At 40.8% G+C, this 26,076-nt stretch overlaps 1 protein-coding gene across 33 annotated transcripts in view; it reads left to right on the forward strand.

Moving 5' to 3' along the window:
- The window catches only part of LOC121589587 (calcium-activated potassium channel slowpoke), a 70,499-nt gene extending 44,735 nt beyond the window's left edge, over window positions 1–25,764 (forward strand). For 4 of the 33 annotated variants that reach the window (XM_041908615.1, XM_041908620.1, XM_041908618.1 and 1 more), the window contains exons 12-27: window positions 109–221; window positions 3,916–4,074; window positions 4,170–4,246; window positions 4,968–5,003; window positions 7,597–7,692; window positions 14,488–14,565; window positions 16,308–16,340; window positions 16,992–17,133; window positions 17,347–17,412; window positions 18,073–18,247; window positions 18,319–18,543; window positions 18,650–18,929; window positions 19,027–19,163; window positions 19,241–19,383; window positions 19,465–19,684; window positions 19,765–25,764. In XM_041908615.1, the coding sequence (XP_041764549.1) occupies window positions 109–221; window positions 3,916–4,074; window positions 4,170–4,246; window positions 4,968–5,003; window positions 7,597–7,692; window positions 14,488–14,565; window positions 16,308–16,340; window positions 16,992–17,133; window positions 17,347–17,412; window positions 18,073–18,247; window positions 18,319–18,543; window positions 18,650–18,929; window positions 19,027–19,163; window positions 19,241–19,383; window positions 19,465–19,684; window positions 19,765–19,905 (2,121 nt within the window). In that variant the 3' untranslated portion in view covers window positions 19,906–25,764. Of the gene's footprint in view, window positions 1–108; window positions 222–1,935; window positions 2,049–3,915; window positions 4,075–4,169; window positions 4,247–4,967; window positions 5,004–7,596; window positions 7,693–10,578; window positions 10,630–14,487; window positions 14,566–16,307; window positions 16,341–16,991; window positions 17,134–17,346; window positions 17,413–18,072; window positions 18,248–18,318; window positions 18,544–18,649; window positions 18,930–19,026; window positions 19,164–19,240; window positions 19,384–19,464; window positions 19,685–19,764 lie in introns of all 33 variants that reach the window. The other 29 variants (XM_041908640.1, XM_041908643.1, XM_041908642.1 and 26 more) reach the window with 22 other exon arrangements.
- Window positions 25,765–26,076: the final 312 nt, after the last annotated feature.

Below are 26,076 nucleotides of genomic sequence, written 5' to 3' on the forward strand. Positions count from 1 at the left end.
TGCTACAGATGCTCTCTTGCTCTAGTTCCCTTTGCGTACGATCATCCAAATTTTTCATTCTCCGTAAAATGATATTTCAACTTCCAACTCGCTCCCAAACTTTTGTAGTCGCCAGACATGCAAGTATGGACGAATGATTATCTCAGGGGCACGGGGATGGAAATGTACACCGAAACACTGAGTCCATCTTTCATTGGTATGCCGTTTGCGCAAGCAACAGAGTAAGTCTACCCCAGAAATACGCCACAGTCACACTATCTTTCTCTGTCATTCTTTGTCTCTATATATCTGTTACATACACAAACTCTCTCCTCTCTCTCTTTCTCTATCTGTCTCTCTTTCTTCGTCCAATTTCTTCGTCCTGTGTGTCTAAATATTGTTTATGTCTATGTGTGTGTGTGTGAATTGTGCGTATGCTATCCACAACTGCTGCCATTGTAACTTTTGTTGATTAATTGGCGCTTTCACCATTCTTATGTTTCACCGTTTATGTGAATTATACTACCTTTTTTGGTTTACATTTGGTCCATGCAACTCACTAGTAGTGCGCCACCCGTATGGTGCTACATCAGAGCACTTGGATATGCATATATGTAATAAACAAAATACGTACACTGATCACTGAGAATGTTTAACCACTCCAAAACATACAACACTACAAACATCAATGGAATTTGATTCAGTCTCTACATTTCCATAACAGGACAACGGGCCCAAAGGGTACACTCTCCCTGATCGCTGATACGATAGCGAATCATCACACCCACAATGAATTGTCGGTGCGATGTCGACATTATGGCTTCAGTTCAATTCCATTACATGTCTAATACTACTGCTAATACTACTACTACTACTATTACTACAATTACACTATAAAATGATTTCACAGCTCTATAATGGAAACCCTGTTTTTGCCACTGCTTTCGATGTTTAGGAGTAAATCGTTCAGTTGGGTAATAAATACGTCACTTATATGCTTCACTTGGTTGTTGAATGTGCGTCCAGGCAGGTTCATTCGTTTCCCATCGTTTCCCCTTCGCTTCTATCGGTTGGTGGCACACAATATAGTTTCACTCCCGTGAACCAACTATGCACCATGTGTACGGTGCTCTTTGCCCGCTCGTGTACCAATCGTCCTTTAATGGTGAATGTTCGCTTTTGCATTTCACGACAAGGCATGGTTACTCTGGCATTCTCGGCAGATAGCCTGTTGACCAAAGCAAGTCGCCTCGTATACATTTAGAATAATTTAGCATTATTTCGTCTGTGAGTGTGTGTACAGAAGAAGTTTGTGAGTATTTCATTTCACGCATATTTCATTATAATTTCTTACCCGTTTCAGATAAGATTCAGACTAACAGTGCAAATACAATGCAAGTATAAGAGTTGTGTGATATCGTCTGATACAGCTATATTGTTCAACAAAAGCAAAACTTGAGCCTCCCTCTAATAATCGACACTTTTGATTTCATTGCTAAAAAAATCGTCAACTTTAGAGATTTGGATGTATCTTTAGAGCATACTGAAATTGCCTGATTCTTGCTGTTGTGTTCAATCCTTATCGACAGAGGACGATTTATTTGGCACCGACTAGACAAAATTGACCAGGAATAAGTACAAGTATAAAGGGATCGAAGCTTGCCCCATCTCCTCCCCCCCCACATTGTACTATTAAATGACTTTGTTAGCTATGAGTTGGATAGATTCGATTCAACGAGAAGCTATGTTTGTTATGTAACGCTTTTTGTCTTCCAAGCGAGGGTTACTGGAACGTCAAATTACCTTCAGCTGTCAGAGTTGGGCCCGAAAAAGAGAAAAAAAACCTGTTCGGACCGAATTCGACTCCTTTGCCATCATATCCTGTTTTCGCTTTTGTTATCTTTCTTTCTTTTCTTCTCTCTTTTTCTATCTTTCCCGTATCTCTACTAATTGCAGTCGCCAGATACACAGGCCTGGCAAAATGATTACCTACAGGGTACCGGATGTGAGATGTATACCGAAACCTTATCACCTTCTTTTACCGGCATGACTTTTCCACAAGCCAGCGAGTAAGAGTCCCGTTTTTGCTAAAAACTAACTAACATTCGTTTTATCGGTTTCATACCACTGACACAGTTAGCCGTCTTTACTGTGACATTTACCCCCTTTCTACCTCTGCTAGTAAACTCTCTTTCTCTTACTTCTATTAGTGTTTATTTACGATCTTAGTATATTTACTGTTACTACTTCTCACTTTTCTTCTCCAGTATTGCTATTTACTACTTACTATCACTATTAATCTTACGCATTCTGTTCTGACTTTTGACAATGACACTGCTACAAAATTCTAGCCTCATGCTAGTGCTCAGCCTAGCGTCTATCACTGAAGATGGTACAGGAAATGTTGCTACTAATATTATTGCTCAACTATATAGTGAAGTGTTGACAAATGATGACTGTACTGTTTGCACTAAACTATTTGACATTTATCGTTATAATTTTCAACATTAACTCTAACATCATGAACGTATTATTGTAAATGTGTTGAATCACGAGAATAGTTTGTGCAGTAAGAGAAAACACTTACTTAAAAACTGCAACAGTTCCATATTATGTACCAAAAAACATCAGGTCGACCTGATTATATGTTTGACGTTACCAGACACCTACTTTCCTTCTCTAATAGTTTACTATGTTTTCTATTCCCCTCTTAATTGTGTTGTGTTACCCTTTGTTAACTGCATTAGTTTATCCCGTTCCAATAGACCGTACAAATAGCTACTGTTTCGTGGCTCTCCTTAGACCACATTGACTACTAACCAGTTTGTCAGTAGATGAGCTTTCCTGGTGTATGTTTCAAAGACCCTCTGTTTTTGAAGCGTTGTGCCAAAGGCTTCGCTAAACCATAAAAAAATCAAGCAACCCTCTAGCAGCTCGCTCGATTAGTTGAGCTGAGCCCAAGCGAGCTCGCAGCAGTTCGGTAGTGGGCAGGCACCACCGCAGCATAGCTTCGACACGTTTACTTTTCTCTCCATCTCTTCAGTCATCTTCATCTATTTAGTACACCATTCGAACGCTAGATTAACTGCCATAGATCGAGCAAGCAAGCTATTGTCAACATTCGTCCCGTCCGCCAACGTGTCATTCCACCGTTCCACTGTATCGATATCCAGGTCGTTTCCAAAAAAGAATTGTTTCACTTTAACATCGTCGCTGTTGTGCCTTGCCTGTTTGAAACGATGAAGCGTAAAAGCTTGTAGTAAACTAAGCTATCACCCCTACTGACCCCATTGCCGTAGTGTGTATCCTCCTGCTTATGCTCATCGGAGTGTCTGAGGTAGCTACTTCTCCCGCTAGTCGCTGAGTAGTGTACCATAGTGCTTGTATGTATATGATCGTCCTGAGGCAGCGCTTGGCGATGGACTACACTTGACCAATAATGACATTGTCCAGACGTTGTGTATAATACAGCATTACCCAATTGTCCGTATCCGATTGCGTAGTACTCCTGCTGATAGAATGTAGCGCGAATAGCTGTGTGTCAGTAGCAGCTGAGCTGAAGTCCTCCCATACATGTACTCTGCTCTCAGTTCAAACAACAACCCGATCATGCACATAGTCACAATAAACATTTGTAATGGCTTTTACTACCCAACACTCACTCGCTAGATCACTTATTCGTAGTAACAATCGTTAAACATCAGTAGTAGTTGTTGTCATGTCTGTAGTAGTAGTATTAGTGAACCATCCTTGCATGCGTTCCCCTCTCTATCTGTATGTTCTCCTCCTGTTCTAGTGCACAACTGATAGTTGTGCGGTTATGTACATTCTTGGAGAGCAGATCTCACCACTTGTCACTTGTAACAGTGTACACGGGACGTTTGTTTCAATCGTTTCACTAACTCACCTGCTTTTCCATCACGTTCGCGACGTTAGGCTATGCTTCACCAAGCTTAAACTGTTACTGCTAGCCATCGAGATCAAGGGAGGTGAGGAAGGCAACGACAGCAAGATCTCCATCAATCCTCGGGGTGCAAAAATTCTAGCCAACACGCAAGGCTTTTTCATAGCGCAGAGTGCCGACGAAGTGAAGCGGTGAGAAAATGGCAGTGACCTACGGTGGTCAGTACGGTAACGGTGTCGACATCTGTAGTAAAACGGGACTTTCGATTTTATCTTCCCGATTTCAGTGCGTGGTTCTACTGCAAAGCGTGCCATGACGACATCAAAGATGAAACGCTGATAAAGAAATGCAAATGCAAAAACTGTAAGTATACGTTGAATCGACCTCCCATTTTCGTACTAATTCCCAGAAACACAGTCTACCGACAAGAACGTCTCTATTAAAAGTGCAAACTCGTCTCTGCTTGTTTCGCCGACAATGGTACCCGTCTCAATTTTCGTCGAGTGAATGGGAGTGGAGAGATCGTCGCAAGGGTGTAACGGTGCCCATAGTGTCAGCAAGGCGACTAAGACACAATACCTGGACCGGTTTTACCAGCGATTACCGCACCTTAACGTTACTTACTACTTTCCCTTCTGTATAGTTCTAACTTGTTTCTTACACGTTACTCCATGCCCTAGTTCCAATTCCACTCAGTAACAGGTCTACCCGTCCCATACCATACCAACCAACCCTACAAACGCATAGCCCGTTTTTGATAGATATGCATACCTATCGACCACGCGGATACTCACCACAATGATAATCTTTTCTAATTATTTTTATTCTCTTGGCGACCCCGAAATGAAACATTCTTCGCTGAACTTAATACTGTTGACAAACAAATAAATCGAAAACATATACACACACAAAATCGTCCACCAAATGAAAATGGCCGCCCTCTTACACATGCGATGCGTGGCTTCCGATCATCAAACGGATTGAACCCCCGAATGAACATGAACAAAATGAAACCGAATCTGTTTGTGTTTTTCGTATGTGTGTGTTTTTATATGTGTATGTGTGTTCGTAACGCATTGTACAGTGACGGCACAAACCAGGACGAAAATAGGTGATCTAGGTAAAGCAATTGCATAAGTTTCACCTTATTTTCTCGATTACTCTCGTTTTTAGTTAGATGAATTTTTGCGTAACTTCATTTACTCATTTCCAAAACCTTTGCGGGCGTATGATTTCCCGTTCTTCCCGTCTTCTAGTTGTCTTCTTTACCGAACAGTTATCGTTTCAGTACTAGTAACACATTTGCATTTCTTTCTCTTGTTTCAACATTTTGGTTAAGATTGTTACGATTTGCATTTTGATCAGTCAATCATGTGACACTTTCCGAAGTGCGAAACGTTTCGCTAGCAAAATAAGCGTGTTTAAGTTTCTCAACTACACGTACAAACATGCTTCAGTTTCTTAAGTACACTATTTTAGACCGTATTTACATGAAAGCTTGATTTACTTTCGTCTTAATGAGTGCCATTCTAGATAATTCATTTGTATACTTAAATTTAAAACAAAAACAAAAAACATACACACAAACACACATCTTCCTTCCGAGCGCATATGTAAAGCGAGCGTAAGACTAGCTCAATGTTCCTCAATGCAGACATTATTGCACTGTAAATAGGAGGAATTTTGACGCATTGGATGCTGTAAATTTTTTCACTCTATTTATCTCTTTATCTCTTTCTTTACCTATCTATCTATCTATCTCTTATACTCTTTCATTACTATCACTGATAAATTTTTCACTCTCTTCGAACAAGTATAACCAGTAATTTGTAGTATTGATTTTTAACTATTTGCTGCAGTAAACAGTGGGCGCTTTTTTAGTATTTTGTTTTTTTTGTAAATTTTTCAGATTCAAATTTCCTTTTCTTACGAGACTCTATAAAAAATCTCCGTTTTGTACTAGGCGGCTACCGATAAATGTCGGATGTTAGTTTCCAAGCGATAGAGCATTTGTGCGTTTTCAATGTTTTGCGCTTTGATAAATCACTAGCTATAAGGAAATACTTCAAGTAATGTACATTTCTACGAATTTATTACTGTAAGATTTCACACAAGTAGCAACTAACAGTAAACAAAAAGTAAGGAAGCGGAAAAGGGATGGTATATTGGAGGACATCTGAACCTTTACAGCGTTGAGACCTTTTTCCCCTTTCAAGTCATTTCTTTAGCATTCACTGTGTTAAGTCAGACTGACAAGCAAAAACCAAAATAGCCAGACTTGGTTAAAGATCAATACTTTGTAACTAATTATTTTCTATTCTCTTGGTGTTCATCTTAGTATGTTTGTGACGGTCTCCTTAAACCATCGTCTTTATCTTGAGGAACTTTCTATTATTCAGCCCTCCTGCACTTACTTCCCACATACATATACATTGCTCTCTGGATTAGTGTTACCGATAGGGCCCAAATACCACTCATGAGCATTAATACTTGACACATAGTTGACTATAGTTTTTCTTTCTGTTCTTGTAAAATCATTAAGCTAATACGTATCGTTAAGGCCATTTCCATGATGAGTTTCATTTCATTGCACTGTGTGTAATATATGCCAAATGTCCAGCCAGTTTTAAAGAGCATATTATCCGTACAGCTCATATCTGTGCTTGCGATGGTTTCTGTTAACGATCACAAACATTGTCGTCATATCAGTGGCAATGATTGCATGATTATTTGGGACGAAAGAAGTTCCGTAGTCTGGAAAGATTCCCAAACGCGCTCCTTCGAAGTAAACGCTTCTACAAGTTCATTATAAACATGCTCAATACCCACATACAACCCAAACGAACATATGTTGTTTTCTTTCTTACGTTCTGCATGAATGCTTGGTAATTCAGCACGAATTAATTTGAGTAGATGAATACGAAAACTGTCGTACCTGTACCTACATCGTTCCCGAACGTCATCTTCTACACATCTTGTAATAATAGCATGAATAACATTAAAGTAACATCATCTCTGTCGTAGAATACTCTATCTAAGCCAATCGTTATCGGAAGATAATTCGGAAAACAGAAGCGATATTGTATGCATTAGGTAAAACATCGTAAGGGATACCTTCCTCAACTATCTGTCTAATTGCTAATCGATGCAAGCGAGAAAGGGAATACTGTAAAGTTGAATACTTATTCTAGATATATCGTCCTAGCCTAATCGCAACGGTAAGCATCTGCCGTTTATTATGCCGTTGGTATTGCAGATGCCATGCTAAGCTGTGCTGCGCATAATTGTTCTGGCTAGCGTCAAAGCTCAGCTCACAGTACAAAGGTATTAGGTTCCATGGGGAAAGGGCAAGTGTTGTTTTGCTGTTGCGGGGGTTTCATGTATGCCATATTTTGTTGCTCAAATTTAGTGTAATAAATCTTACAGCAGCGATACACTCGTATATTGCATATGCCGTGCCCATGTAGCCATCAACTCGTCCGATAAGCGCATCATACGGTTTGCATCAAGCGGCATCACACTGCTACCACTCTCCCATCATCCATCGTCATCATCATTCCGCCCCACGCGCAAGTCTGCCACAGTCTGGTTTTCGATCCCTTATTTCACCATCAGCGCCAGCGCTCCCCAGTCGATTCCGTACCATGGACTGCATCACTTTGTTTTATTTATCGAAATATCGTTTTCTCTTATTATACATGTACGCCTTTCAGATGTGGGCATGATTATGATGCAGACAGGAATGGTAAAACAGGGCCTTAACTCCGCCTGTCACACTTACATCGACGGTACGATACCAAACATTCAAGGCAAATGTATATTGTATATGCAAACGTATTACTATTTCCCGCCTATAATACCTCAGTTATTTGTTCTTGAAACTACTAGGAACACAATTACCCTTCCACATTGCCATTAAAGTTTAACATTGCTAGTGAATGTATGATTTTACCGACCAGCTCTAACATCTTCCGTTTTCGTTTACCAAAACCCGTTTTAGTTTGGCCTCCGTTCTGTAAAGTTCTATCTATTCATGCTCTACTGCTACTACTAATAATACTGTTACCACTACTAATACTACTACTACTACTACTACTACCACTGCTACTCTGCTGGAACTGTTCCCTATCTCTTAACGCTACTTAACATTATCGATTCTAACCACTTATTCGTTGATCTGTTTGTCTTTGTATATTGATTTGTATGTGTGTTACTTTATGCCTTTCTTACTGCTATCTGCATATTTCAGCCAAATCTGATACGTTAATTGAAAAGTGTGTTTACTTTTTGTATTGTTGAATCTTCCCAACCCAGAAGCAGGCATACAAAAAAACTTGTTTCGATGGTTATTTGGTTGGCTTATTCTATTTTCACCTAAATAAGTTTCGTTAAGAAAAACAACTGCTATTTTGTTAGGCTGTATTCCTTCGTTATGTTATAGGTTTTGTTAATCTTAAATCAATTGCTTACGCACTAATAAACCCCCTTAAACGAACCAAACTATAAACTCTGTTTGTTTAAACGCTACCATGCTATTCCTCAGATTTAAAATAGCTGACATTTTGCTCCCAAATCTTTACTTCTTGTGCCACAATGCAGAGGCCGCCTTTCTATCTTTCTTTTGATTTGAAGAATAAATTAACACTCCCACAAAATTTGCAAACGAACCTTTCTGTTAAAAGTTGGATGCTCTAGTATAAACCCCAGATAGATTGCCAGTTATGGTTTGAAACAGTTTCAGTTCAGCACGCCACGTCCTACGTCTTGACGAACTTAGCACACTAGTGGTTCTCACTTTCTGAGCCTGTTGCATGAGGCCTGCCAACACAACAAGTTCTTTCTTCAAATGCAACACGATTTCATTTCACCGTGGAAATGTTGAAGCTATCAATTGCATTGCGCAATCTTAATGAAGAAAAAAAAATGGTCCCTTAACCTCGTCTAGGGACTGTGTAGTTTAACATAAAAGTTCAACAAAAGTATCAGCTATTTTAAGTCGTTGAAAGCTTGCTCATAAAACTTTCCGTATCAGTCTGCAAAACAGGGAACTATAATTTGATGTGGAAGATGTCTGCAAGCCCCTGTGCTAACATGTTACGCACGAGCTTTTGAAACATGAATTATTTCCTTTACAGTTGACAAGTAATAGCACTGGTCCAAATTCAAATCATTGCAATTACATATTTACGAAGTGTTAAGCTGAGGTTATACGCAGCACGACTAAATATGCGGCTTTGTGTTTTTGTTTTGTTTGACTGTATATCGATGTTGAATTGCAAAGCAATGATCGTTAGTTTTGTTTTCTGTTTTGTACGATGATCCCGGTGTAACAGAGCTTCTTCAAACTGTATCGTTGATTATTGCTTCCACGTGATACTAATGCGATTAAATACGTCTACAATCAGATGAAATACGTGGTATTGCAATATACAGAATACCGTCGGCTGACCGCAATTGTGTTGGGTGATAGCTACTGCAGTGGCATACAGCCGAGCAAATGATACGTTGATTGTATCATCGAGAGGCAAATACAGCCAATAGGCTCAAAGTCTCTTTATAAATAAATATATAAGTACAATGTGTAATTAGCGAATGAGACGTGTACATCGAACTGTTGTTTAGTCCGTTATCTATTAAAAACAAACTGTTTAGTTGTACGAAGAATCGCTGTAAATATTCCGAATCAATGTTTTAAATAACTTACCTCTACTGTGCATGGATTATCTCATTTGAATGAACCAAAATGTCAATGCCCTGTGTACATTTCCCATTGTGTGTAACTTTCTGTACTGGATATCAGCTGAATGTTTTGTAAATAATCGTAGATGAAAGGGAAGCCTTTTAAAATTAACAAGATGGAGAACATTCTGCGTGTTTTTTTCTATTGACAATGGTCTGTTCTGGATACTCGTTTTGCTACGTTGAGCGCAACGTGATAGGATCAGGATTTAAAGCTTCTGTGATGTCCAGTACAACAGTTCGTACCAGTGATGTCCAGTTCGTACCAACTGATGTCAATTTTCAGCTATCCGTACCGCTCTTGCCAATTATAGGTCGTTTCTCAAACATGGTTGGTCGTACAATTCTGATTTCGAATCTTCGAATCGTTGAAATCTCAACATTCTCTCTCTCTATCTACCGCTCTAAATCACCATACAATAGGCAAAAACTACATCTCTCTTAAACGAGACTCGAAGTCCGCTAAATTAGTTCACAGACACCATCCACCAATACCCATTCGCTGCGTATCACCAATCTTCGTCCCCTTGTTATCGGTCGTCTGACTTGGTCTAATGAAGCAGCGCTTTCCTTTCCGCGAGAAAAGTTCACTACAAGATTACCCTGACTGTTAAACTAGCATAATTTTTTCCCAGTTTTGCTCCAATCTCATCTAGTTCTGTTAACGCAATCTTATTATTGATACTTTTTCTCTTTTTCTTTATCTCTTCCCATCGGTTACCGTGTTCAATTCGGTTCGATTCCATATTGCGCACGTCTACCTCTGCCGCGGTGTAATCACACGAAACTGCGAACTTCTTTTATGTGATTCGATTCATACCGAACAAAAATTAAAAAAAAAAAAAACAAATAAACATACAAACAATTTCGGGTGACGAATAACCGCTTTCATTGCCGTAATTGTGTAACGTTTTGTCTTTCCCCAAATTCCATAACTGCACGCACTGCTAACATAGTGGCAACGTTCAGAAAGGGCGTCCGAGCGATTCAGATTGTTGGACGTGCAAGTACGTATGATTGTAATAACTCAAACCTCAAACTTATAATAATAATAATAATAATAATAATAATCATGTTAGGTAACTATTTATCAGTCGATGCTATGATGTATATTGTGTATGTTTTTCGTTATCCTCTTCTGTTACTGGTTTTGAACGGAATATATTCCCATAGAATAGCACGACCGGATCCCCCGGACGGACACCCGCCCACTCGGGTGGCCGCGCCCGCGTGCGTGTGTGTGTGCGTGATTCTAGGGCCTCCCTTTTCTCAAATAGCTCTGTCGTGTCGTTTTTTTGTCGTGTATTCAATGTTTTTTTTCTTTCCAATCCCTTTCCCTTTACCATCATGAACCGCGGAAGTTTCGATGTCAGGCGTTAGTTGTCCGACTTTTTTGTACAACCTCTTTTCCCATCCTATGTACAACATCTTTCCCCCTTCTCCCTCTCCCACATACACACACACACACATGCACGCACCCTACCGATCCCGATTCATCAGTGTCAGTGTATGTTTCCGTGTACTATTAGATGGTTGATCTTGTAAAACAAAAAACAAACCACTAGAACAGTCAAGTATCTACAGTAATGAAAGTCAATTGCAGTGAATTCATTCCCGTTTTTTTATGTTTTACAATTTCCCTGTTTCCACGTCTTATAGTATTCTATCCAAAATATAAAAATGATCGGTTTCTCTCCTTCTCCAACCCGCCCCCCGCCCATACTGACTTATTGAGGATCGATCGCACGAAAATGTTCCGTCGGCCTGGGAAAGGCAAATGATTCAAGTCAAATGTAGTCCACGCGGCTCCACCGTGCCGTTAGGAACATTTTTGGGCCCTATTTTTTGATGTCGTGCTCGCGTCACGCAGTACATGCACGCCGCGCTGTTCGAAACTATTTACACTCAAAAAATGGACCGGAAAAAGATGTGGTGGCTAAAATTGTTTGCAAATAGTTTCGCATTGCCGAACGGATGCTGGGCCGCAAACACGCACTAGGCGTGCATTGCTCTTTGTGTTTTGTACTGTGGAGTAAACGTGCTGCTGCTGCTGCTGATGCTGCTAGAGTTTGAAGTCGTATCATTCAGTACACAATTCAGACAGCAGCGTGTGAGAAAGTCTCTGTCTAGTCGCGACTTTGATATTAGACCGTTCAAAAACTGTGTTGTTACCGTGTTGCTTTGTTTTATACATTACATGTATTGTGATACCTGTCGTAATCTCAGCATATATTTTCTGTTTCTAATTACTAGTTCGTTCGTTCTTTGTGTCCTTGCGAGTGTCAAATCGTCTTCTGTAGAGTAAATCACTTTGAAAAACAAATCAACTAAAAATTTACACCCTATTCGTTGTGTCTCCATTCGGCTAGCTGAAACGTGCTCAATTGCTAGGCTGAGCTCAATTCTAACTCGAACAAAAGAGGCAAACATTTGGCAAAATTCGGCTCAGAAATATCTACAGTGGGATAGATTTGTCATGCAGAACCTGCCCCAAAACTGAACTCTACTCCTCTCCCACACACCCTTTCGTGTGTCTTCACCCAGGAGTTCACGATCGCATTAGCCACGATTTTACTGTCCTGAACTGATTATGATCATTTTCCCCCCTTTTTTCCTCCTTGCAACCAATTTCTATATCTCGTGTTGCACCCACCAATGACCAACGAAAAACGAATCTTTGGGTGCCAACGTTATACATTCATTGTTGATAACCATCACCAAAAAAAAAAAAAAAACTAATGCATTGTCACGAAACAAACAATCAAACTCATTTACTACGATCTATAGCCGACGATTTCTTACATCCAACACGTAAGTTGTTCATCATCCCGTATTATATATGCATACACGCCGTAGTATATAGAGCGAAAGTTAACCGAAGCCAATTGAACATACATGTTCGTTTTGTTTTTTCAAGTGCTCCCCAATATTGTGTGTGTGTGTGTGCGCGCAATAGGGAGGGTTTTAGGATATTTTAATTTCGATTTGTTTTAGTTTTCGCTACATAAAAAAGTGCATATTGCAAAAATGCACTTGTGTGTATAATACACAAATAAACGAATGACACACACATCTATAGCTGCGCATCGCTTTGTTTTTGCGTACGTGCACGTCCAGTGTTGTGCTGAGCATCACCATACCTCCAGTTGAATTGGCGTTCGGTATATTGTTCTGTGGCGGTTGCCAACATTGCCTAAAAGCCGCTTAAAAAATATGGCCACAAGCGTCCGTTTATTCTGCTACAGAGAAAGGGGTGTAAACTAATGTAGCAAACAAAAAAAAAAGATACAACGTTGCGTCTATGTATTTATGGGACAAAAGGATGGCTTCATACCGATTGGCCTTATTGTAAAGTGCTAAGGGAGGAGCTCGTTTCGCTGAATTGGGCTGATAATTCACCCTGTGGATCTACACCGAACAATAAGTCTGAATTATCGGTTAAACGAATTTGTTCAAGCATTACACTACCACATTCGGCCTGAGCTATAATATCTAAATGATTTCCAATGTAAACATAAAAGAAAACAACAAAATCACAAAAGCTTAAGTAGAGTACGAACACTCCGACACCACCACACACCATGTAGCTAAAGGTGTACTCGCATTATAGCCGTAGAACATAGTAGATTGATCCTTTTGTTCACACTATTTTAACATAGCAATCACCGTATCCGGTAGTAGTCCGCAATTCACTAAATGCTAAATAGCTAAGCAAATGAAAATTCAAAACAAATCCAATCCACACACTTTTCCGAATAACAAGAGTGCCCATGACCCACCCATTAGCATCACCCACTCAATGCTCGCAGTTCTCACGCATACACGTTTACAGCCATCATTCAGCTGATCATTGTGCATCTTTGTGATCCTTCTCGCTAGGTTCGCCCAGTTATTCGTTTCGCTTTGATCATTGTGCGCCCTCCTTCACCCTCTGCATCGTATGTGTGTATGTTTAAATGTGCGTGTGTATGTGTATGTATGCATAGGTTTAGCTACTCTGCTTGTTATATGCATTACGCTTAAAAGCATTTTACTTTCTATAGAAAAAGTAGGACCTGTAATACTGCTCTGAGCGCTTTTATTTTTTTTTTTTTCGGTTGCTTCTGTTTCGGATGTGTTGGTATAGTCAATCGATGCGCGCAACAATTGTATAGATTCACGCCTAGTATAAATTATTGCACACCTGTGCCACACACAAACATCAAACTGCTAATGCCATCATTTTTTGGGAGGTGGGAACTTATGTATAAAAACCTTTTTTTTTTCTTCATTGGTTTCATGTTTAGAACAGTTCATTCTTCATTGATCATTCAGTTATCTGTTAATGCTATTGCTGTTATGCTTTTTTACATCTACCAATTGGCTTACCACCATGAATTAAGAGCGTAGTGAGTGTGAACGACACTGCTTTGAAGTGCTTACTTTTTAAGAACTGTGTTTTTGATACCTTGTGCTTTTGAATCGCTTTCAATGCCTGCAAGAGCAATTAAATCACTGACTATAGTGCTGCATTTACTTTTCCCTCCTACTTTTGTCTCTTTTTTGACACACACAAACACACCCGATTAGCTTTTCGATTTTACCTCTTTGACGAATAGCAATTGTACCGTTTTTTGGTTTGTTTTTTTTTTTTCTTTCTATGAAATGGTTCATATTTTGAAAACTAGCAATTTTGTAATAGTATTTTATTTTCTACGTTCCAGTTGTTTTTTGAGACTTTTTGTTGGTTTGTTCCGTTCTTCTCTTGTTTTGTTTTGGCTTTTGTTGTTAAAACAACAACAACACTCCGCAAATCCACACGCCATTACGCGGTGGACAGCTTTAGCGAACAATCTTTAGAGCTCTTGTTTGTATGACTTTTGCAGACGACGGTCACCATCCTGCTCCCACGTTCACCCCACCGGAACTTCCGAAGCGGGTGCATGTTCGTGGAATTTCATCGGGTAAACTGATCTTTCTTGCCGATCTCTTCCATATCCTGCTTGTTGCAACGTTTATATTGTCTTCTCTTCTATCCAGCGTTTCAGTTCGATTTCAGTTGTCTGTTTTGTGTTGCGTTTTGGTTTGATTTTCCGTCTTTCTCACGCCTCGAGCTCGCAGCGCAAACACGTTCCCTACATTGTTTTTATTGTTGTTTTCTAGCGTTTAACAATGCGCCCAAAAGTCACCGTTTGTTTCGTTAAAGTAATGTTTCCGTTAGCTGTTACAAGGTTTTGGTTTTAATTCTCTACTCTCAAACCCCCCAAACAAGCATCCCCACACATACACACTCACATACATACTTCCGTTGACCAGTAAGTGTACTAGTATAAATGTGATGGTATAATTTCGGCAAACCCAGAATAAAATCAAGTTTTTTTTTCTCTCTCGGCATACATTTTCGGTTTCGTTTCGGATTTGTAAACTACCACAGAATTTGATGTTAAAAAAATTGAAAATAAATTTATGCATCGTAAAAATATGAAATCTTTCTATTACGCTGCTCGATTGAATATAATCAACATAACATCAAAAACAAAAAAAGTGTTTCAGAGTAGTGTAAGATATTAGCAAAACAAAAGTAAATCTAATTAGACACCAAACCAGAAGCATACAACATCATTGTAAGAAAATACATCGAATCCTTTGAATATAAACCGTACTCAAAACAGTCTCACAATATAATCTATTTGCTTATTTTTTCCAATAAACAAATGTCCTCAAGAGTATAATCTATTTCGTATAGTCTTTCTACATAGTTTAGATGATTTCATCAGGATGATTTCGTTCCCTGTTGAAAAAAGAAGGTTACCTTTTCTCCTTTGTTTTCAATTTGTACACTGATTAAAAATGTATCACATACATTGCGCAAAGTGACACACAGTATGTATGTAACGCTATCATTTAGTTTCGTTTTATCCTTTATTGTAAGCCTTCGCGGATTATGTGCTAACGAGTCCGGTCTGTCCGATCAGTTTGCAGACAGTTACCAAGATAGTTGCCTCTTTGCCTAGGATTGAAACTAAACACTTAAAATGGCGTAGATGCTTTGGTCAACTGATTGCATGCTTAAACGCTTGTTCTTCTATTTTTGTTTTACCTCTACTTTGACAATTCACTGTTGTGCTCGCTTTTACGTAGGAGTGTTGTTTTGTTCCGTTCCGTTAATTAACCGTTTTGCTTTTATACCGGCATATTTCGTTTCTAACCCATTTTGGTTTACTACTATAGAGTTGTTAAGCGTATCGACAAGTCGTGCGAACCATTATACCCGTTGCCGTATAATGTATCGACGATGGAAGATATAATTATATTACCTATATCTTTAGCAAAACGTGCGATGGCCGACGACCGAACATCATGACTAATGTGCATTCCGTTATTCTTTTTTCTAACCCCTTGCTCCAAACCATACACAAACCAATCGTTCAAACGAAAACACACCTTCCATCACACATATACAAAATCAAACCCCATATGCACCGTGTGTACGTATCGCACGTGCGATCAAACCGCATTCATCAACCGATTGCCCACCACCATCAACGCTCTCATATCGTGCGTGTGTGCGTTTGTGTGCGTGTGCAAAACACTCATCCCTTGCAAAACACCATTAATGTTGTGCACACCATACCAAAACTGATACCCGTCGTGACACGGATACTGATACGTGGACCGAATCGAACCATCCATTCGCACACCCAAGGCGATATTACGCGGGATCGGGAGGACATAAATTGTGAGTGTCATCTGAACTGTTCTTCTCCTTTTTTTCTGTGGGACAATCATACTCTAATTAACTGTTCTCTTTCTTTTACGTAAAACTCTATCTGTAAATGTTTCGTACTTCTTTTTTTCCATCGAAACTATCTCTCTGATGTCTGTTTCCGTGTTTTGCATTTCTTTTGAAACCCCTGTCTATTCTAGCAGTTACATCTTCTCATACTAGACATTTTCTCTTCTCTTTTTCAATACATTTGTGTCTCTTTCTTCCGTCCGTCTTTGTGTTTTGTTAGCAATTTCGTTTTGCAATATGTAAATACTGCTTACTTAAACTAAGCCTTTTGTTATCTATCCACCAGCTCCCTTATGTGTATCCTTCAACCAATCCTTTTCTACTTGTACGTTCGCTTTATTTCTTCTTTCTCGTTGTATGTAAAAATGTTTGTTGAATCATTTTCAGTGTCGTGCAACATAGATGTGTACAGGTTAAATGGCGCCCTGCTATGTACCGTACCACTTTCAAACGATGTTATACTATTTCTGACGTTGTACCGAGTTTCTGTCCCATTCTCTATCTGGACCCTGCATCGATCTGGACGTACATAGCAACCAAAGCTGTACTAATTCGCGCCTTGCTCGCTTCTTTATACCTTCTTCCCGTATTTAGTGATCAATCGAAATAGACGAAGCAATGTATCGATGACCGGCTCCAACCAGATGCTAAACTCGACGAAACAAGTTAACAAAGTAAAGCCCAATGTAAATAGGCAACCACCGGACAACTTAATATCACCGTCGACGTATAACAGGTAGGTTCAATATCCTCCCCCTCCCCCAATTGCGTGGGTTAGAGTGGTCTCACTCTCTTCCCAACCAGTACTTGTGCGCGTTTCTTTTAATATTCACTCCCTTTGATGGGGGACGATTGAAATGAGTGGAACAATAAGATCATGTTTTAGAGGACATGTAACTCGAGTTGAAGCGAAACATCTCACACCTACCGAATGCTGGTATTTTTTCAGGCCACCCGAAACAGAACCAAGCCCGTACGCTGGCTATCAACTCGCTTACGAAGTGAAAAAGCTAATGTATGCACCAACACTATGTTTCCTTGCGTCTTGATTTTGATTGTTCATTGTACCACTTTGAGATAGACATACTCCCCGTTCTTTGCTCTGTATTTCCTTTTGTTGTTGTTGTTGTTGTTTGATTGATTTCGTTTGATTTTGCTCAATGCATTTTAATAGTTGGTTCAACACTTCTCACCCGTTTTTCTTCCCCCAGTTTTATGTATGATTTTGAATACGTGTGAAAAAACTGTCACAACCACTTGTAGTGTTTTTTTTTACAATTGTCAGAATTGTATTGCTTTTGGTTTCCATTACACTAAAGATAGTTGCGGCCGTTTCATTTGCTTGAATGATTGAATGATTTTTCATTGTTTCTTTATCGGTAAACAGGGGTGTCCTAAATTATGTTCTTTTTTCTGTTTTTTTTTTTTAATTTCCGTTGGTTTGATTGTATTTACCATTCCTTGCCACATTGGAGTATATGGATGTAGGTTGATCCTTCCCTCCTTCCTGCTTCCACTAGTGTACTTAATTATTTCGTTGCTCAGTATGGTTTGAACAACATTTCGTTTCGTTACCGTATCTGAACGCTTATATTGTAGTTGTTCGCTTGTAGGACCATTAGCGCAAGTATTCTAGTACAATTGTGCTCATTTTAAAACACCCCTTCCACTGTAGGCCCACAAGTCGCGGCAGCGGTTCTGGTGCGCAGAGTCAAAACGGAGTCACGCTCCAGGCGGGCATCGCCGACGATCAGTCGAAGGACTTCGACTTCGAAAAAACGGAAATGAAGTACGATTCGACGGGCATGTTCCACTGGAGCCCGGCCAAAAGCCTGGAAGAATGCATCTTGGTAAGTGGTGAAAGTAGCAGGCCGAGCGTGTATGTTGAGTTTTCTACTCACGAACAAATGTCATTTTGTAGGATCGAAACCAGGCGGCCATGACCGTACTGAATGGACACGTGGTCGTGTGCCTGTTTGCCGATCCAGACTCGCCGCTGATAGGACTGCGAAACTTAGTGATGCCATTGCGTGCGTCCAACTTTCACTATCACGAACTGAAACACGTCGTCATCGTAGGATCGGTCGAATACATCCGACGAGAGTGGAAGATGCTGCAGAATCTTCCCAAAATCTCCGTGCTGAATGTAAGTAGCACCTCGTCTTTCACATGTCGCGAGGGCCTGTGGGGGCAGATAATTAGTACGTATAGTATCTTACCTGGTTTTGTTTTTAATCCCTCTCACCGATCAGGGTTCGCCTCTCAGTAGAGCAGATCTCCGTGCCGTCAACGTCAACCTATGTGATATGTGCTGCATTTTGTCAGCGAAAGTTCCTAGCAACGATGACCCAACGCTAGCCGACAAGGAAGCCATTTTGGCATCGCTGAACATTAAGGCCATGACATTCGACGACACGATAGGCGTGCTAAGCCAGCGAGGCTCCGAGCAAGACAATTTAACTCCTGTAGGTAGTCCAATAGTTCTGCAGCGTCGCGGTTCCGTGTATGGCGCCAATGTGCCCATGATAACAGGTAAATATGGCTGGAGGCATTCGAAATGCTCAATGTTTCGAAATTTGGGCCTGGCACAGGAGAATTAATGCGTTTGCGTTCCTTCTGTCCATTGCAGAGTTAGTTAATGATAGCAATGTACAGTTTTTGGATCAAGATGATGACGATGATCCGGACACTGAGCTGTATCTGACGCAACCGTTCGCTTGCGGTACAGCGTTCGCTGTGAGTGTGCTGGATTCGCTGATGTCCACGGTACGTATGGTCGAGCTGGTTGTGCTTGATGGTGAACCAATTATTTGATTCGACAACTGCCCATCATTTACTTGCAGACATACTTCAATCAAAACGCCTTAACTCTAATTCGTTCGTTAATCACGGGTGGAGCTACACCGGAACTAGAATTAATCCTGGCCGAAGGTGCTGGACTCCGCGGTGGATATAGCACACCGGAAAGCTTGAGCAATCGCGACCGGTAAGTGACTGGCCCAAGGGCTCGAAGGGGGTTTGAGCTGGGCCATAGTTGATGTTTTACCTCGCTTTCTCCCCTGCACAGATGTCGCGTTGGACAGATATCGTTGTACGATGGACCGCTGGCACAGTTCGGGGAGGCCGGCAAGTACGGCGATCTGTTCGTGGCCGCACTCAAATCGTACGGCATGCTCTGTATCGGTCTGTACCGATTCCGTGATACCAGTTCGAGCTGTGACGCAAGTAGTAAACGCTACGTTATCACCAATCCACCGGACGACTTTTCGCTTCTGCCAACCGATCAGGTAAGTTGCGTTGCATGCTTAAGTGATAGCGAAACAGGCACTAACCATTGTTTATTGCAACCTCCCCTCGCTCCCGGTAGGTGTTTGTGCTGATGCAGTTCGACCCCGGGCTAGAGTATAAACCGGCGACAGTGCGTGGACCGTCCGGGGGTGGCCGAAATCAAAACAGCCAGGCGGCGGGCGTCGGCGGCGGTGGTTCCAACAAGGACGACAACTCCTGACTATTACTGTGTAGCGCCCTTACCGATGGACCCTACTCATATATATGAACAAAAGAAACTGATTTTATATACCAGATTGCGCTCTACATCAAGCGATTTTTCCGCAAGCTCGTCTACATTTTCCGCACGACGCCTTCGCGCTCCGTGACGTCGAAATCTCACTAACTTTTTTCCCACTGTTAGTATGCCTCCATCGCTACTACGGCGGAGGGGGCCAACTGCTGCGTAGAAGATAAGCCAGTGCTTACTCAGTACACACTATCCACTGTAACACTATGATATAGAGCGCCATCTAGTGTATAAAACCATTTGCAGCCAGTATAATTCGATCAACGCAACACGGCGGCGAAGGCGTCTTATGTTTAGTCCGCTCAATATTCTTTGAGCATAGATAGGTGTGTGTTTGTCAAACGTAACATCAATAATATAACCCACACACACAAAACAAAGACAAGCATCGATGCCATACCGTCGTGTTGGAAAACAAGGCTGTTCATATGAAAACGAAATTTCAACGCCAAAGAAAACCGAGGAAGAACTCCACTTGCTTCCTACACCATTCCGTAACAAGTGTTTTAGGTTTCCTTCCTTTTTACCCTGATCATAGCCTTTCTTCATCCGCATATGTGAGTAGGTTCAGCCCATTTCAACCATTTTCCTTTCTGACCATTATAGACCATAGTTTTAGCAGTTTGTTGTTAAGTTTGAGTTAAAGTTTGACTCTCTTGACCGTATGTGAATGATTTGTGTGTATTTATCTGTTGCCCTTCATTTGTTTACAGTAGCCAATAAATTGATCGTTCTTTTAAGTTACATCGTTAGCTTGATTTTCGTTTATTTGTTCTTTTTTTCTTTCGTTCATAGTGTACGTAATATCTTCGATAACCTTCCCGTATCAACGCTTGTGTTTTATGTTACTTATTTTTTCTTTCTTTTCTTTCGTAAATTGTACTACAGTTTAGTTTCAAACTGCGTTTAGGTGTAAGAAGAAGGGAAGACGGAAATAAGATCGAAGGCGAAATTTCAAATTCAAACCAAGGGGTACCATCGCAGGGTTGCTGCACACAAAGACATTCTAACGGATTGTGCCATCAAATATTGGCCGTTGGATTGGTAGAAGAAAATGTGAAATCAAACAAAAATGCTATATATAATGATACAACAGAACAACAAAAAAACGCCATGTACAAAGTATAGAGAGAACGAGATTTAGCGAACGAACACAAATAATGCTAGTGCTAGTGATAATGCTTTTCCACATTTCATCCCTTAAAACCGCGAACATAATGTTTAAAGCAACAAATTTAATCGAATCTAGAGAAGTACGGTGCCGTTGAAATAAACATCTGATGAATTTAATTATCTTTTTTTTTGTAACGAGAATAGAGGGTAACAAGAAGAGGCAAACAAACAGAAAAACAACAGAAAGCCAGAGCGAGCCACACGGAGGAAATTGTAACTTAACAACTAATGCAACAGCTAACAAAACGAAACGAGCGTGCCAGCAATGCAACACGTACAGTGGTGCTACCGCTGCTCTCACGCATACTGATACACGCAGAATAGTGAAATGCGCAAATTGATGATGATGATGACTTCTAACTTGATTTAAGGCGAATTCAATCGAAAGACACAATCATTTTATAATCAAAACAATACTACAACAAGAACAAAAAAAAATAAACAAGTGTAATTTAAACGAAAGATGTAAACATAAAAATAGTGACAAAACAACAGAAACTCGCGTGCATTATTAAACAAGGGCAAGGTGAAACGTATGATGCGGATGCAACAAAAACAGATAAAAATACAATACAAGAAAAGCAAATCGCGCATAACCCCGAACAGCAGCACAACCCAAATTCATTAACAAAAGCAAAAAAGTGCGACGAGCTAAGCGCCAAGAAAGTTGTGGTATAATGAGGTCTTGAGGGTAAGAGTAACCTCTACGAACGATAGATAGTCCATCGTACTAAACAAAAAAAAAAAACAAAAACATTCATTCACGCCTAAACTGTTCACTCTTGGCTGCCGTTCGTCATCTTTGCCGCAAGTGGCGGTGCGGGATGTTTGTTTTTAGAGCTCCTTCGGCTCCCTAGTCTCGGTGTGTTTTGCCAGCAAAATATGTACGTTAGTGTGTCGATTTCGGTTAGTGTCGCGTCACTTAGTATCACTGCGGCTGTGCGTCTTTCCGCTAGTGGTTTTTTTTGTCCCATCATTTACTTGTTAAAAGCAATTGTTACGACTTGATGTATAATAAGGCTACACAGGGTGCTTTAGAAATCGGTTAACTCGGACTGTTTGTTGCGTGTGTATGTGTGTGCGTGTGCGTGCGTGTGTGTGTGCATTTAGTTTTTAGGAGTCACTTTCGGGAGCGGGACTAGGACATGAGGAAAATGAATGAAAATAAGATCTCGTATCAATCGAAACCATTGCATAGATTCGCAACCAAAGTACAGAAACACACTCGCCTGCATGTACACAATAGAAGAACAAGAAGATGAAGAAGAAGAAGGAGAAGAAATACACAAACAAATATGTCCTACAATTCCTGCTCTCTATTACGCTATCAGAATAAGTGTTTAGGAAGTCGGTGGACAGTGCACAGACAGACGAACACTCTCGGCCTGTGTCGGGCGGTAGCATCTCAGCATCGGTGCCAGGGTAGTAAGCTTTGCGCATTCCGTCTCTGCCGTAAGGGCAGACGTTTGCGAAATCTGTCTGTGTGTAAATAGAACTGATAAGCGAGCTTTGTTTCGTTCTTATGAACCCACTAAACTGCTAATTCAGGTGAATATTAGTCAATCATGTGCTCTACTGTTTAAACAAAAAAAAAAAAAAATAAGGAAGCTACCAATACACTGCACGGCTGCATGGCTCTAACCAGGGAGCGATGGTAGCAGGATAAGACGGCCCATCTGATGAGCTAGGAAGTGAGACATTTTTCGTGCGCATCCTTCAGCCAACGTCCGGAGTGATGCTTCCCGTGAGTTCTCGTTCCGGATAGTGCCGGAATGCTATTGTTCTGAATCTGTTTCCATCCATTTCGAGCCGTTACGTGAATGTTAGTATTTAGGGGCTCAGTATCCATCTATAACCTAAAATAAAGTTTGTTGTTTCCGTTCCGCGTCGTAAGGGACTGGTGGAAGGGTGTGGTTTGACTACTCGTGGTCAAACTGGTCACAAACGCGCTTTCAATGTCTATCAGTAATAGGAGTACATTATGATTACTATACTCCTATCCGGCAATCGAAAGGGTATTCCATTCGCTCCTTCCCCCAGCCACCCTTAATCAGGCCGTGCCGTACGTGGTCTTCATGGTGCTGTGGATGCAAGGGAGGGAAATCCTTGCTCAGACTACTAAAATCTATATCGAAAAATCGTTATCGCACCAAAACCCTCCTATCTGTACACTTTATCCGTAGTTTGCTAGCGCCCTTACTGCAGGACCCGCCTCTAGTTCCATGATGTAGTGTCACTGCTACCGGTGCATTAGTCAGCGTATATAAAAAAAAGAATAAAAATGAAACATAAAAAAAGGATCACCCCGCCTCACCCTCACCAAACGACGCACAGCCACACACGAACACGCTCACTATAGCAAGCATACCTACACTATGTCTATGCATATTTGACCTAATTAGATAGCGCCTTAGAAAAAGAAAGCAAGCGACACAAACGTCGGAACGACGCTTACGAGCCCGCCAGGGGAGGTTAGTTCTACGGACGAACGCGTGTCCAATGCTTACGATTTACCGAATCAACGATGATTATTTAACTGTTACTGAATTGTGCGAGTGCATTTTCTACTTCAGTTGAACGCTTCCATCGTTAAACAGTACCACGCGCTGGTGGTGCCAATGGTGTGACTTTCGTTGAATCGCTCTGAAACAAACGCACTGATCGTGGCGTGAACCTTCGTGCGCCGACACGTATCCGGGTGTGCCTGGCCGGTTGCAGTCGTTGCCTGCAATGGTTAGTTTGCAGGAAATGAGCGCAAACGTGCGAGGAATATTGTGTTCAACTTTACTGACGACAGCAATACGAAAGTCTGTGTGCGATACAAAAAAAACTAGAGCTAACGATAGGGGAAAGAAACAAACAATGCTGAAGTGAAGTGTCCTACTCCGTGACAAATAAACCCACAAAAAGAAAGAGAGCAAGAAAACAGCAAACAAACAATAGACCATTCAACCCAGCAGAAGAAAACGAAACAAACAAACAAACCAACCAACCGGACAACAGACTTAGCAACAGCGTATTATTGATGCATAGTGTATGCCGAAATAGCAGGTGATTTATACTTCTAGATTAGTGTACTTAACTTCATACACAAATATATAAATATACATACATGCATATGGGAGGATAGAAGAAAAAAAAATACACTCACACACATGCTGTGGAGATGTAGTGCATGATTAAGCTTAGAGCGCGCGGCATAATTAGGCAACCATCAAGCTAAACAAGGGACAGGCTACCATTGCATTGCATGATAAACGCTAAATTGAATCGAAATAGTCGTTATATTTTCTAAGTGTATTGAGATTGTAAGATACTAAACGTTTCGCTGCCTCTGTTCCCATAGTGCATAGTCGGATCGGATTAGGTTTTTTTGTCTCTCTTTCTCTCCCCCTCTTCGGTATGTCTGTGTGTATGTGTGTGTGCGTGCGTGCTGGGCTGCCCCTTTCTGAGTGGTAGGCGACCGCCCAACCAGTACCGCAACAACCAATGACTAAGAGATGCAATAGTGCACACCACCGATGCGATGGAAGTGTAAACACTAAATAGTTAACCCGGAAGTCAGTCGCCGATCTGTGCACTAGCAAGCAACACAAACAAACAAACAAATAAGCAAAACAAACAGTAATTCACAACAAACCGGAAACACACAACTCGGCAGTATTGTTTCACAGGAAGATAACATTCGAGCCAGTGAGTTTGGGCACACGTACATAGACAGCGGAAGCAATGCGTAGGAAAAGAAAGTAAGCAAACAAACAAACTAATAACACAATGAGCATTATAAGGATGCAAAGTGTGCTGTTTGTGTGAGTGTGTGTGAAGAAAAACCAAACCAAAAAAATGCAAACAAACGTCAAGGGTAGAATCCTTTTTTTATAGATTTTTCAAAAAACTGACAAAAAATCATACAAAAATAACTACTTCAGCTAGAGTAATAATTTAGTACGTATATAAGGTATGTGGAAATGCTATACAATTGTACATAGGTCGTAAATTAAATCTCTGAAAATTATCCGTGCATTTGAGTAAAAGGATCAGTGGAACGTAATGCGGAGAGAGAAAGCGCGGCTAGAGAGAGAGTGAAACAAGGAAAGTCGAAGTAAAAGGATAGTATCTACGGGAGAGTGGCGTACGGTGAAGGACAAGCTGAGATCTGTAAAAAAAAACAGAAACACATACACACATAATTATCAAACCTTGAACCAGACATTTGCTTTAGTTTCCTTCCTGTAAAGGTTCTAAGGAAGAGGGAGGCAAAGATAGGGGACGAAAGGTACATACACAATCGAGCATACATTCCTAGCCACATACTAAGATGGAGGAAAACCATCGGTAACGTAACATAACGCCATCACGCAGCAGTTAGCAGCAGCTTAAGATAAAAGGGCTAGAGACTTCGCTATCGCATACAAGCCTACAAAAAAAAAACCCCGTGGGCAGATAGGCCGACAACAGAAACACTTAAACTTTACACACTTGAAACACACATCCACACTAAACGAAAACACTTCTCTGGGAGTGGGAGATTAACGGAGTGCCGTTGATTTATCAAACACATTCACACTAAACATACACACAACAAATACAATACACATACACAGCAAACACTCACCACAAACTTAGTGCTATCGTATTACTCTGTATCTCCTGTTGTTGAGTATCATTTTTGCTAATATAGTTTTGTATCGCCCTCGCCGCCCTCCCTTCTTAGTCTAGATTTCGTCACAAAACAAACAAAAAGGCGGTGACGGGACAGAGACCCCCGGTTCACCTAAACTACCTTTGTTGTACTGCAATTTGCGCGTATTGCGCGCTCGGTGTTCATTTTCATTTCACCATTAACCAGTGTGTGTGTCCTCTCCGCATCCGTGTTTAGGTTGTCCGTTTTTTCCGATATAAATGACGTATGCAAAGACGCGATGAAAA

The sequence above is a fragment of the Anopheles merus genome, chromosome 2R (genome assembly GCF_017562075.2).
Source record: "Anopheles merus strain MAF chromosome 2R, AmerM5.1, whole genome shotgun sequence".
NCBI classification, from domain to species: domain Eukaryota; kingdom Metazoa; phylum Arthropoda; class Insecta; order Diptera; family Culicidae; genus Anopheles; species Anopheles merus.